Source organism: Pristiophorus japonicus, chromosome 15, assembly GCF_044704955.1.
Source record: "Pristiophorus japonicus isolate sPriJap1 chromosome 15, sPriJap1.hap1, whole genome shotgun sequence".
Lineage (NCBI taxonomy): Eukaryota > Metazoa > Chordata > Chondrichthyes > Pristiophoridae > Pristiophorus > Pristiophorus japonicus.
The window spans coordinates 126,300,721-126,314,451 of NC_091991.1; the positions used below are offsets into that span (position 1 = coordinate 126,300,721).

General features: G+C 46.8%; 1 protein-coding gene across 1 annotated transcript in view; it reads right to left on the reverse strand.

The window, feature by feature from the left end:
- The window catches only part of rgs11 (regulator of G protein signaling 11), a 247,511-nt gene that overhangs the window by 57,703 nt on the left and 176,077 nt on the right, over positions 1–13,731 (reverse strand). The window contains exons 11-12 of the mRNA XM_070856713.1: positions 7,134–7,195; positions 656–769 (exon numbers count right to left, since the gene is read on the reverse strand). Of these exons, the coding sequence (XP_070712814.1) occupies positions 656–769; positions 7,134–7,195 (176 nt within the window). The remainder of the gene's footprint in view (positions 1–655; positions 770–7,133; positions 7,196–13,731) is intronic.

The window sequence follows — 13,731 nt, forward strand, 5'->3', positions numbered from 1 at the left end:
TTATACCAGCCATAAAGCATGACAAGAACCTGGTGGAGGAGAGGAGTTCCCAAAGCAGGCGCTCTACTCGGAGCTCCTACATGGCAAACGAGTCAAAGGTAGGCAGAGTAAACATTACAAAGACACCCTCAAAGCCCCCCTGATAAAGTGCAACATCCCCACTGACACCTCGGAGTTCCTAGCCAAAAACCATCCTAAGTGGAGGAAGTGCATCCGGGAGGGCACTGAGCACCTCATCGCCGAGAGCATGCAGAGATCAGGCAGCGGAAAGAGTGTGCGCCAAACCTGTCCCACCCACCCCTTCCCTCAACGACTATCTGTCCCACCTGTGACAGGGATTGTGGCTTTCGTATTGAATTGTTCAGTCACCAAAGGACTCATTTTTAGAGTGGAAGCAAGTCTTCCTTGATTCCGAGGGATTGCCTATGATGTTGATGGAGGAAAGGATGAGCATAGTCTGCATCATTTTCATTGGATGCTCCTCCTTCTGAGATTTTGAGCGGTGCCCTGTGGGGAGGGTGACTGAAGGTAACACCCATGAATCTGGTACTGTCTGGGTGTTCTAGTCAGCACGGCCATCCCGATTACCCTTGTGCTCTGAAACTGGTCTATTACCTCTCGTAATAAAACATTAACAAACATGTAGAGCACTTACAAATCAGCATTCATTGCCCAGTACATGGTGCCACTTGTAATCCAAGGGTTGCTGGGAAGACAGCCAGACATGATAGGATCATGCAGAAGATATTGCTCACAGTGCTTCACAAATCTGAAAATAAAAAATGTAGACTGGTCATAATCTCAGATATTTATCACATACCTGTAGATTGAAATAGCAGAAAGATGGCATTTTTCAAAATAAGTGCCTAAATATATTGGCTAATGGCAGTATCAATTTCAGGTTGAATTGGTCATAGAAGAGTGATTCCTACTATACCACTGTGACATTTCAATTTCTCACCCCAACCATCTTTATGTTCTGAGTAAGTTTGCCAATGTAGTGGCAAGTCTTGTGCTGTGGACTCATGTCCACTAGAAACTGGGTTGACAAACTTATTTCACTTAGGAGCCTTATACTTGGCAGAGAGAAGATCATTAAAATGAACTGTTATAATGTTAAAATCCTGCAAATTCATTGGCAGGATAGAAGAACCAAACTCAGCACTCTCTCTCAGGCCAATATCCCCAGCATCGAGGCATTGACCACGCTCGATCAGCTTCGATGAACGGGTCACAGTGTCCGCATGCCCAATACTAGACTCGTGAAACAAGCACTCTACTCCGAGTTACTTCACGGCAGACGAGCCCCAGGAGGGCAGAGAAAATGCTTCAAGGACATCCTCAAAGCCTCCTTGAAAAAATGTAACATCCCCACCGCCTCTTGGGAATCCCTGGCCCAAGACCGCTCAAAGTGGAGGAGGAGTATCTGAGAAGGCGCCGAACACTTCCGAGTCTCTTTGCCGGGAGCATACGGAAGCCAAGTACAAAGAGCGGAAGGAGCGTGCGACAGCCCAAGCACCCCACCCACCCGTACCTCCAACCACCATATGCCCCACCTGTGACAGAGACTGTAGGTCCCGCACTGGTCTCATCAATCACCTGAGAACTCATATTAGTGTGGAAACAAATCATCCTCGATTCTGGGGGACTCCCTAAGAAGAGAAAAAATGTACTGGATTTGAACTCGGGCCCCAGAGGAGTCATCATCATCATCATAGGCGGTCCCTCGAACGAGAATGACTTGCTTCCACGAGAGTTCACAGATGTTTCAATGAAGGACGCGATGTTCCAGTCCTGAACTCCAGTTGAGGGGGTGGAAGATGCCTGTGCGTGAATTTTTTTAACGTGTGGTGACCGTTGCACATCAGCCACCACACGGACTTGACAGAGATAGGCCTTTATCCAGTGGCAAGGATTGATCAGGACAACTGGAGACCTGCTCTGCTGCACGGACCTAGAAGCGCACACATATCGCAGTGTGGGCTGGCCCGTGCTGCCCCTGGGCCCTCGGCTCTTCTGGGCCCCGAAGGAGTAAGCTTTGTTCATTGTACCACTCAGTCCCCAGTGCCTATATGTTAATTATAGTGTAGGCGTTTAAAGCTGTACGATTACATTGAACATTTACAGGAGCTAGGTGAGATTGTTAATAATTACAATTGTTATACATGATTCCTGTAATTCCATATATCAAAACTGCAAGCTCTTGCTCTCCTCCAAACATCTACCTACTGCACACCAAGGCTACCTTTCCTTTCCATTCTCAAATTAAATTACCCTAATAATGGATCCAGACCAATACAATTTAAACAATCACTAAACTTACTCAATAGTACTTGAATGATAAGAAACAAGTCTGTGCATACACAAGCATACATTAACATTTTTCCACATAATTTTTTACATACCCTCTGGCAACCTTTCTCTATTGCCCAGTCTTCTGTAGCAGCAAGGCCTGGCCAGATGTAGCCTGCAAGGCCTAAGGGCTCTTTCCCATCCTTAGATCTTTAGGCACTGCAATTATGCTGTGGGATACTAAAACATACGTCTGAATTTTCTCTCTCTATTTTATTGGAGGAGTTAACCCCATTTATTTTTAAACAGAACCTTTGCTAAAAAAGCAGTTTGAGCAATTTCAAATAAATCCGAATGTCCCATTTTCACACCACTTGGTTTCAAGGCTCTAGCTGTAACCTTCTTCCTGACACAACCACTCTCCTTTAGCTCAAACTCTAGCAGCTAGATTTCCCCAATAGACTGCCTCCCTCATTATAGCAGATTTTTTTTGCACACCATTAAAATATGAGTTAATTGAGGCTAGTAGCTAGATTATAACTTCTGTAAAAATTCAGGTCTGCCACAGATACCTTCTCAGGCACATAAGCATCAGTTGGTCTATGTGTCTTACTTTTTATGGGAGTTGATTCACTGCCCTATACCGATTCGCACCATAGCGTAACCTGGAGTATAACAATAATCCCGATGGGTATTTGTGTCTTTAGTGCATGTTCTTCAATATCTTTGAAGGCAGACCAAGCAAACACTTGGGGGGGGGGGAATTTTTTTGGGAGTCAACGAGCGCATTCGGTAGCGGGTCGGGTGGGAAAATGTTATTTTATAACAGTGGGTCGAGACCCCGCTGTCAACCTGCTGCCTCGCACCTTTCCCAAATGTCAGGTCAGTCAGCAGTGAAAGGGGCATTACAATTGTTATACACCATTCCTATAATTCCATATATCAAAACTGCAAGACAATTCAGGTCATTATGACCTTGTTAACAGCCCATTAAAAAGTACTTTGATCTCATCTTTACATTTTACGAGGTCACCCACGGGGTTCACACTGCTCGGGGATCACGTCAGGTAAGCAAGTCTCGTGTTGAATGACCATGGAATCATCTCATTACTTGACAGCTGCAAATGTGCTATAAAAGCTCCCATCTCACAGCTGTTCACTTTCCAAGCTCAGAAGTTGTTGCTTACTGCATTTGGAACACAGATTAAGTTTTATGCAGGTTGCAAGTGTTTTGAGCAAACTCTGTATCCAGTGTCACCTCATTGGAGCAACCTCGCACACCACTGACAGATCGCTTCTGTCATCTCAAGTTCACCTGCCATCTATTGCATCAGCATCAGTGCCCTTGAAAGTATCTCACCTTGGTCCTCAGAATCCCACCACGATCAACCCCAACGCCATGTGGCAGCCACAGTGTACAGGGTCAAGTGAAGTAATTCTGGTCATGGTGAGCCATCCCTGGTGTCCCGGGCAGCACGGTCTTTTTAAGGTACACCAGCAGCACCAACAACACCAACCTTCTCCGCAATCACCTGATACGGCACAGGACATAGGGCATCAGCACCCAACCACATTACTGCCCAGGATGCCTGTGTGTTGTGACTCCCTCTATAAGCATATGGAAAAAGTCATGGGAGAGCCTGGGTGCAGCTGTAAACCCCTGTGCACTGCTGTCAGTGTTTTCAGCAGCTCAATGCTGTAGAACACTGACAACACCACTGTCAAAATTAATTTGCGCAGGGCTACGGACCTAGTGCTGGAAGGTGGGAATAGGCTGGGTAGCTCTCTTTCAACCGGCATGGACACGATGGGCTGAATGGTCTCCTTCTGTGTCGTAATTTTTCTCTGATTCTATGGTTCCTTTAAGGAAACTGGTTGATGACAGGTCATCAAATGACATCATCAGACTGGCTTCCTTCAATTGGTCGGCAAATGCACTGAGTGGGTTTAATGAGCCCAATCAGGAGAAAATAATTTTGGACAGCGAGCTGGAGCCGGCAGTGAGGGCGGGACCTTTCACCGACGTCGCCTGCCACAGACCCGCCCCGAGGTAGGGGAAATCATGGCCTTAGTGAGGCAATGCTTGATATGAATCATTAAGTTACTCCTGCTTCACAATGAGTGAAAATATAGAGCAATTATCAAATTCACTTAGTTCAATCAGTGCAATTTTCTCCATATAACAATATAAAATGAAGAAAACACCGCATTTTCCCACAACAGTGGGTCACCTTACGTGACTTAAACAAGATGAGGTAAAATATCCACGGAGGGTTCTCTGATCTCCTGTCACAAATTCAGCAGAAAATTGGTGGAAATGGTAATTTCTGCTGTTTCTCCGAGTTTGCTACCAATGTTATAGCTGAAAATTGGGAGAGTCCCACTGAAATTCTCCACTAATATCTTCTAACTATTGTCCAGCACTTCACTTCAACAAATGTCCACACAGCTCTCCCGTTAACAAAACCTGACTGCCCTTGCAACCCTTTGTTTAAAAGCTTGACTTTAGTGTCGGCTTTTAGTCAAACCAGTTAAACCCCCCCCCCCGCCCCCCCGGACTCACCGAAGAGCCACCAGCCTAACTTGGCAACAACCCCACTGAGTTCAAATGTACCAAGCTGTCGCAGCAACACTGAGTATGAACACCACTGGAATGGTAAACTATCTCTCATTGTTTGCAGCATGCTGCGTCAGATGCCTAGTCCGAAATCTAATCTGCGTCTCACAGCTGTGCTTTACTGTGGTTTTAAACACCTCGAGAGCTAAGTTGAGCTCAATAGTAGCATTTTGTAGCATATATTGTATCAAGATCTGCCTTTGTCAGCACAGTCAGAATGATACCTGGGCTAGAGGATAAATTATATGACAGGTTGCATAGACTAGTCTTGTAACCCTTGAATACAGAAGATTGAGGGGTGATTTAATTCAGGTGTTTAAGATGATTAAAAGAGTTGATAGGCTAGATGGAGATCAACTAATTCCTCTGGTGGGGGAGTCCAGAACAAGGAGACATAACCTTAAAATGAGTGCTAGGCCGTTCAGAGGCGGTGTCAGAAAGCACTTCTTCATACAAAGGGTAGTATAAAGCTGGAACTCTCGCCCCCAAAAAGCTGTTGAGACGAGGTCAATTGAATATTTCAAAACTGAGATTGATAGATTTTTCTTTGCCCAGGGTATTGAGGATTACAGAACCAAGGCAGGTAGGTGAAGTTAAGATACAGATTATCCATGATCTAACTGAATGGTAGAACAGGTTCTAGTGGCTGAATGGCCTACTCCTGTTCCTGTGCAATCTCAACTACCGAAGGTCTGGGATTACACTGCCTGCCTTCCCACTCTGTTGGAGAAATCTGTGGCCCCAGGAGACTTCAAAAGAGAGGGTGAGAATTAAAATGAACAGAAATAGGTAGGAATCTGCTTTTAATCTAACATGTTTAGCTCACTCAAGTCCAGCTTTTACGACACCAAGTGCAATGGTGTCAGCAGTATTTTCAAAAGTTAGTTTTACTGCTTGCTAGTATTGATGTTGAGTGGGGGAAGGCACAGCTCGACACATATATATACTCAAATGCATTTGCAGAATGTTGCCTCGCTCTCTCGAACTGCCTGTGATCTTAATGTTCTGGCAATAGATCTACACTACATAACCTGAAGCATTATTATGCACTATTAAGTTATGATCATTATGTGAGCAAGATTTGACACGCCTCAGTGACTTGACTTCCTTAGGCAAGTCATTTCTACTCAGTGTATTGTGTTGTACCTATGTTCTAGATGTCTTTATAACAAGGGGCTCATTCTTTTGATTTCACTCATAAAACCATCATCTCTAAATTGATATGACATTGCTGACAGGGAGGTAATCAACTTGTAGACAACAACAACAACTTGTATTTATATAGCGCCTTTAACGTAGTAAAATGTCCCAAGGCGCCTCACAGGAGTGTTATGAGACAAAAAAATAAATTTGACACTGAGCCACAGAAGAAGAAATGATGGCAGATGATCAAAAGCTTGGTCAAAGAGGTAGGTTTTAAGGAACGTCTTGAAGGAGGAAAGTTCCAGAGCTTAGGGCCTTGGCAGCTGAAGGCACGGCCACCGATGGTTGAGCGATTATAATTAGGAGCGCAGACAGACTGAAACCAATATGAATAAAGCAAAGCAATTGTTAACTTGATGGGTCAGTGAGTTGATTTGCTGTGTAGCTGAAGTATAAGGCCAGGAATGTACCAAGATCAGTCTATGTTCTGTGTTGCGTTTATGTTCCTGGCTTGGTGGGGTTAGGAGCACCATATTTCACCCTGGCAGAGGTTCTAACTCAGCACAACTGGCCTCAGAGTCCCCGGAGTTAGGGATAAGAACACACGAACATAAGAAATAGGAGGAGTAGGCGATTTGGCTCCTCGAGCCTGCTCCACCATTCAATAAGATCATGGCTGATCTGATCATGGACTCAGCTCCACTTCCCTGCCCGCTCCCCATGACCCTCGACTCGCAGGAAAAATCATTTAGGGTCCCACTCCTGACTGCCATTGACTGTCTCTTGCTGAAAGTGTATGTATATAAATTTCAGGTGAGGAGAGTGTCACCTGTGATACCCCTTGAATAACCCACCAGCATTCACTGTGGAGGCTGATGTATGAATAATGAACACTTGTGAGGTATTCACAAGGTAACAGTCGTTCCTCAAAAGCAAAACCCAAACAAGGAATCAATGTCTTGACGATGGGAGAACACTGACACGCATGAAAAAGCAAAGAAAGAACTCGGGAGATAAATCCCTGAATATATCTATATGACAGTGTTAGAGTAATACAGTTGTATAGAAAGAAATATCATACCCCTCCAAGGAGATTGACGATTTGACTCGTGATCTGGTCAATGCTTTTTTGTAATATTCAATCTAGTTGTCCAAAGGGATAATTGCCGTGCAAAAGAGAAAAAGAAGTGAAAGTCATTCAATAAGGTTTTAATATTCATGCACATTCGATATATAAACAGATTAAAAAATGTCAGAAGCAAATCTGTTCTGCATGTTCGAACCTCATCTTGTAACAAGGTGCATGCTGCAGTAAATGCCCTCTTGTATGATGGTATAAAATATCAAGAAATAAATGTTAGTAACTTTATAACAGAAATTATGCTTAATTTTCCATGTGGTTTAGTAGCACTTCTATTTTCACCAGATACTATTCCAAAAGCAGCCCCCTTGCCCATGTGGAGTTCCCTCCCTTTATCATGCAGTATCAGTGCCAGGTGGAGGATTAACACAGCAGCGATAGGCCGGACTATTTTGTTTCTGTGAGCCACAACCTGACTTCCCTCTATTTGCGAAAGAAGATCAGCTGCCAATTGCATAGTGCCTTTAACATAAAAACATTCCAAGGCACTTAATCGAAAGTGTTCGGGCAATTGAAGTTATGAGACCCAGCACACAAATAGGATAAAAACCAGGTCAAAAGTAGAAGTTCAATTACTGAGTAGTTGTGATGCTTGAAATAAAACTCCTCCCCACAAAAAATAAATACATTTGTTTTACTCAGTCCCGTAACACTGATTATATAATAGGCTTTTCAGAAATAATAAGATATGACAGTTACTAGGGGACGTTCAAAACAGCAAAACAGATAACTAGGGGGTATGGATTTAAAGTAATTGGTAGAAAGATTAGGGGGAGTTGAGGAGACATTTTTCACCCAGAGAGTGGTGGGGGTCTGGAACTCACTTCCCTCATCACATTTTAAAAGTATTTGGATATGCTCTAGAAGTGCCATAATCTCTGCAAGGCTGTGGACCAAGAGCTGGAAAGTGGGATTAGGCTGGATAGTTCTTTTTTGGCTGGCACAGAAACAATGGGCCGAATGGCCTCCTTCTGTGCCGTAAAAGGGCTAGAAATTACATTGCATGAGGCGATGATCTTTGAAATCTCAATGATCTCATTAGATCAGGAAAGGTGTGTGCAAATCCACACTCAACCTCATCCTGCTGTGTCTCTCATCACATCTCCATCACTCTGCCTTCCCTACCCTACTCCTGCACATCATTACTCACACCAACATACCTTGCACCTCCACCCATCCCCCTCTATTTCACATCTCCATCTTACTAACCACCCCTCACACTTAGCCTCATCCTCGTGCAATCATACCAACTAACACACAAGGAGGCCACTTGGCATTGCCACCCCACTCCATCACAGTCACCCTCCATTACTCTCAACTGTCCAGGAGGAAGAGGAAGATGACGCTTCAGAGAAGCTTCCAGCCTCTGCGGGCGCACCATCACCAGACATAAACACACCCAGCACTAGCGCAGATGCGCACACCTTGGTGAGTCCCAGTGTGTCAGAAGTCACAAGTGAGCAAGAGCAGGTGGTGGAGACAGGGACAGCAGTGGAGACTACTCGCCAGAGGGAGCAGGACGCTCCCAGCTCGGCTCAGATGCTGAGCCTCGCGGGGCCATGCAGAAAGTGGGCGAACCTGGAGGTGCAGGAAGAAGTGCAGGAGGTTCTGACAGGTTTTGCAACCGCGATGTCAGCAAATGTGTACAGAATGGAGGAGTCCATCTCCAACATGAGCACCACCATGTTGCAGGCGATGCCGACTGTAGACTCCTCCATGGATGGCCACCTGCATGGAGCAGATAATGCGCCACTCACAGGAGCACATAGTCTCTATGGAGAATAGATGGCAGATGCTCATAGACCTATTGTCTCGGAGGGATGTCAGCGTCGACGTGGGTCCCCATGGCCCCATTGCTGTGCAGCAAGGTGCTGTCCAGCTCCTGGCTAGCAGGGAAGTGCATGTGGCTCATGAGAGGGATGATGGGGAGAGGGGACATGGGAATGTGGGCTCCTCGCAAAGTGCTCACACTTCTCTCCCATTGCCTCCCCTTCAGTCAGAGCCCCACATGCTGCCTCAGATTGTGATGGCCGAGTCTGCCCCCTGCACAGTCGCAGGAGCAGCAGACTTTGGCAGGGCCCTCACGGCCTCCAAAACCCAGAGGACAATTGCCAAAAGTGTCAATGCAGTATTAGCAGGGAAGTGAGCAGGCTGCCTCTACCTCTGTTGAAGACACAGGGGTAGCACCTCGTAGAAGCAGGCATAACAGAAGATGAAACACAAGTACTGTAGATGCACAAGGGTAGCAACTTGGGTGTTTTAACAAATGTTTCTGTAAAGTTTCCGTTACTGTGATGTCACAGATAAAAATATTTATTTTCACCACAAGGACAATTTTGTCTGTGTTGTATATGTAAACTTGTATACACTTTGTACAGCCACCAGAGGGCTCATCCCCTGAAGTCCCAAGGGATCCCATAATCCCTTGGGAGCACAGGTACTTAAGGAAGCCTCACAGGTTGGAGAGGCACTCTGGAGGCCTGCAATAAAAGACAGGTCACACTTTACTTTGAGCTCACAGTATCCAGTCAGACTCTTTATTCATACGTAACAATCTGCATCTTTGGAAGTGGCTTAGTGAGTTAGAGTGAAAGGTAAGATATAACATTACCTCCAGCAATGGTAGTCAGTATGCAAGGAATGGCCTGGTCATTGTCGGGATGCTGCTGTGTGATGGTGCCAACCTGGCGCAACATGTGGCAGCCATATGTGTGTAATGTGTGAAGTTAAGTAAATCTTTTATTTTATTCATTCATGGGATGTGGGCGACGCTGGCAATGTCAGCATTTATTGCCCATCCCTTATTCCCCTCGCGAGTTGTTGCAGTGCATCTTGTAGATGGTACACACTGCAGCCACGGTGTGCCGGTGGTGGAGGGAGTGAATGTTTAAGGTGGTGGATGGGGTGCCAATCAAATGGGCTGCTTTGTCCTGGATGGTGTCGAGCTTCTTGAGCGTTGTTGGAACTGCACTCATCCAGGCAAATGGAGAGTATTCAATCACACCCCTGACTTGTGCCTTGTAGATGGTGGAAAGGCTTTGGGGATTCAGGAGATGAGATGTTAACTGCACAATCAACCTCTGACCTGCTCTGTTGCCACAGTATTTATGTGGCTGCTCCAGTTAAGTTTCTGGTCAATGGTGACCCCCAAGATGTTGATGGTAGGGTATTTGGTGAGGGTAATGCCGTTGAATGTCAAGGGGTGGTGGTTAGACTCTCACTTGTTGGAGATAGTCACTGCCTAACACTTTTGTGGCGTGATTGTTACTTGCCACTTATTAGCCCATCTGGCCATGATGAGGCCATCCTTGGCCTTCTGGGAAGCAATGTGCTCGGGTGCTGGTGGGATCTAGACTGTAGGTTCCTCCTGCTCCTCTTCTTCCAGCTGATGCTCCTCCTCCTCCTCCTCTTCCTCCTCTGAAGAGGCTGTGCACTCAGTGCCTTGTTCCTCATGCAGCACTAATCCTCGCAGGGTGCAGCAGACCACGACGATTCTGGAGACCCTGGCTGGTGCGTACTGGAGGGCTCTTCCAGATCTGTCGAGGCATCTGAAAAGCACTTTCAGCATGCCTATTGTCTGCTCAATGGTGGAAATGTGGCTTTCATTATATCTCTCCTCGGCCTCAGTACTTGACCTCAAGGGTATCATGAGCCATGGCTTCAGTGGACAGCTCTCGTCTCCAAGCAGCCATCCGGGAAGTCTGTTTGGAGGAACGAAGAGCTGAGGGAGGGTGGAATGCAGCTGGGTGAAAGAGTCATGGCAGTTGTCAGGGAATTTGGCGCACCAATGCACGATGATCTTCTTATGGTTGTAGACCAGCAGCACATTGAGGGAGTGGAAGCACTTGCAGTTCACAAACTCTTCTGGATGAGGATGAGGTGACCCGAGGGCCACATGTGGGTAGTCACTGACGCCCTGCACCTGTGGGAAGCCAGCCCGAGCAGCAATGCCCAGTGCATGCTCAGTTGCACTAGCTTCATCAGTGGCAAAGTTGATATAATTGGCTGATTTGTCAAACAGGGCATCGGTGACCTGTGATGATGCATCTGTGGGTGGCCAACTGTGAGATGCCGCAAATGTCTGCTGCAGATCCCTGGAAGGAGCCTGAGGCAAAGAAGTTGAGGGAGATGGTGACTTTGACAGCCACTGGTAAGGCTCCTCCACCCACTTCTATGGGCTGCAGGACTTGTTCCAGCAATGTGCAAATGCTCGCGATAGCCTGAGTCTCCTATGGGACTGCTGCTCTGTCATGTTGAGGAAGCCCATTCTCTGCCTGTATACCATGTGTTGGGGGTATCGCCTCCGGTGCAGTGCAGCCCTGCGCTGATGCCCTCTGTCTTGTGTAGCATCAGGTGGTTGAGGAAAAGGCTGGTGGTGTTGTTGTTGGTACTGCTGGTGTACCTGATACTGCTGGTGTTGGGGCTGATTGTGATCTGATTCTGAAGACCAAGGTGAGACAGTATAAACAGCGCCTGTGTTGATGTAATTGATGGCAGGTCAAGTAGAGATGACAGAAGCAATCTGTCAATGGTGTGATAGGTTCTAACAATGAGGTGCGAGTGGTTCCCGACTTTGTTGGAAACACTTGCAATCTCTAGAAAGCTAAATCTATGCTGACAATGCACTCAGCAACAGCGTCTGCCTTAGGAAAGTGACCAGCTGTGAGGTAGGAGTATTTATTGTACTTTTCATGCTTTACACTAATCAGCTGGATCAATGGTCATTGAACGTTTGCCTTAGGTTCACAGACGTGGGTCCCGAGTTGCGTGATTCCCGTGCTCATCCAGGGAAATTTGAAAGGTAGGGTTAAAAAGAAGCTTAAGGGTCTGACAAATAGCTTGTAATGATCTCAATTACGTCGGCCGCCTCTGCTGTTTGGGTCTCTAGTGCGCTGGCAAACATGCCCGAAGAAAGGCGCGAGGAAGCGGGATGACCGAGTTTCCAACTCCCTCCCGACCCGCCTCCAATCCTGCACGGACCCCAAAAAATTGCGGCCCACATGTTTTGTCACTAGAATCAATATTCCACCATCTTCAAAAGGATTCTTTACCGATTTATGCCTGTTTATGTTTTCTGTAGTCTTCTTTGTTTTACGAGCAATTTGCTACTCTGTTCAGTTTGTTATCATCAGCAAACTTTGATATCCATCCCTTTGAAGGAAAGGTTGGGTGGGAGTCTGGTTTACTGCCGCTCCTTCCGCTGCCTGCGCTTGGTTTCGGCATGCTCTCGGCAACGAGACTTGAGGTGCTCAGCGCCCTCCTGGATGCTCTTCCTCCACTTAGGGCAGTCTTGGGCCAGGGATTCCCAGGTATCGGTGGGGATGTTGCACTTTATCAAGGAGGCTTTGAGGGTGTCCTTGAAATGTTTCCTCTGCCCACCTGGGGCTCGCTTGCCGTGTAGGAGTTCCAAATAGAGCGCTTGCTTTGGGAGTCTCGTGTCGGGCATACGGACGATGTGGCCTGTCCAACGGAGCTGGTTGAGTGTGGTCAGTGCTTTGATGCTGGGGATGTTGGCCTGATCGAGAACACTGACGTTGGTGCATCTATCCTCCCAGTGGATTTGCAGGATCTTGCGAAGGCAGCGTTGGGGTATTTCTCCAGCGCTTTGAGGTGTCTACTGTATATAGTCCACATCTCTGAGCCATAGAGGGGCGGGTATCACTACTGCCCTGTAGACCATGAGCTTGGTGCCGGGTTTGAGGTCCTGGTCTTCGAACACTCTCTTTCTCAGGCGACTGAAAACCATGCTAGCACACTGGAGGTGGTGTTGGATCTCGTCGTTGATGTCTGCCCTTACTGATAGTAGGCTCCCGAGGTATGGAAAATGGTCCACGTCGTCCAAGGCTGTGCCGTGGATTTTGATGACTGGGGGACAGTGGTGTGTGGTGGTATCGGGTTAGTGGAGGACCTTTGACTTATGGATCTTTAGTGTAAGGCCCATGCTTTCGTACACCTTGGTGAAGATGTTGATGATGGCTTGGAGTTCAACCTCTGAATGTGCACAGACGCAAGTATTATCCACGTATGGTAGTTCGATGACAGAGGATGGGACAACCTAGCCTGGAACTAAGCCATGAGAGATCCACCAGTATTATATTAAAACTGTTGCATATACTTCCTTTCCACAGTAACCTTGCTTTCTGTATCACTATTGTTGAATCACACTTGAATTAGCCCCAATTGTAACTTGGAGCGGGAATTGGGCGGGTAGGGGCCGACACCACTGACCTCAGCACCATGAGACCTGGCCGATGGCAAGGCCCGGTCCTCATCTGCATTTCTCCAGTCAGGTAGTGGCAGCTGGCTGGCCGGTGGGAGAGGAATGTCGAGCAGCAGGAAGCCACTGGGTCACCAGCGAAGGAACGGTCCCCAGCTCCAAAGGTAAGTTGCGGGAAGATGGTTTTGAATGGGTTTCACCATTAAGAGGGGACGGATCCTGCTCATTTTGGCTCCACAAGGTAAGTAAAAAAACATTTTTTTAAACTTAGCTCTTTGAGTCTCTTCTGGCTCTGAATCTTCTTCCCGTTAACTTCATCTG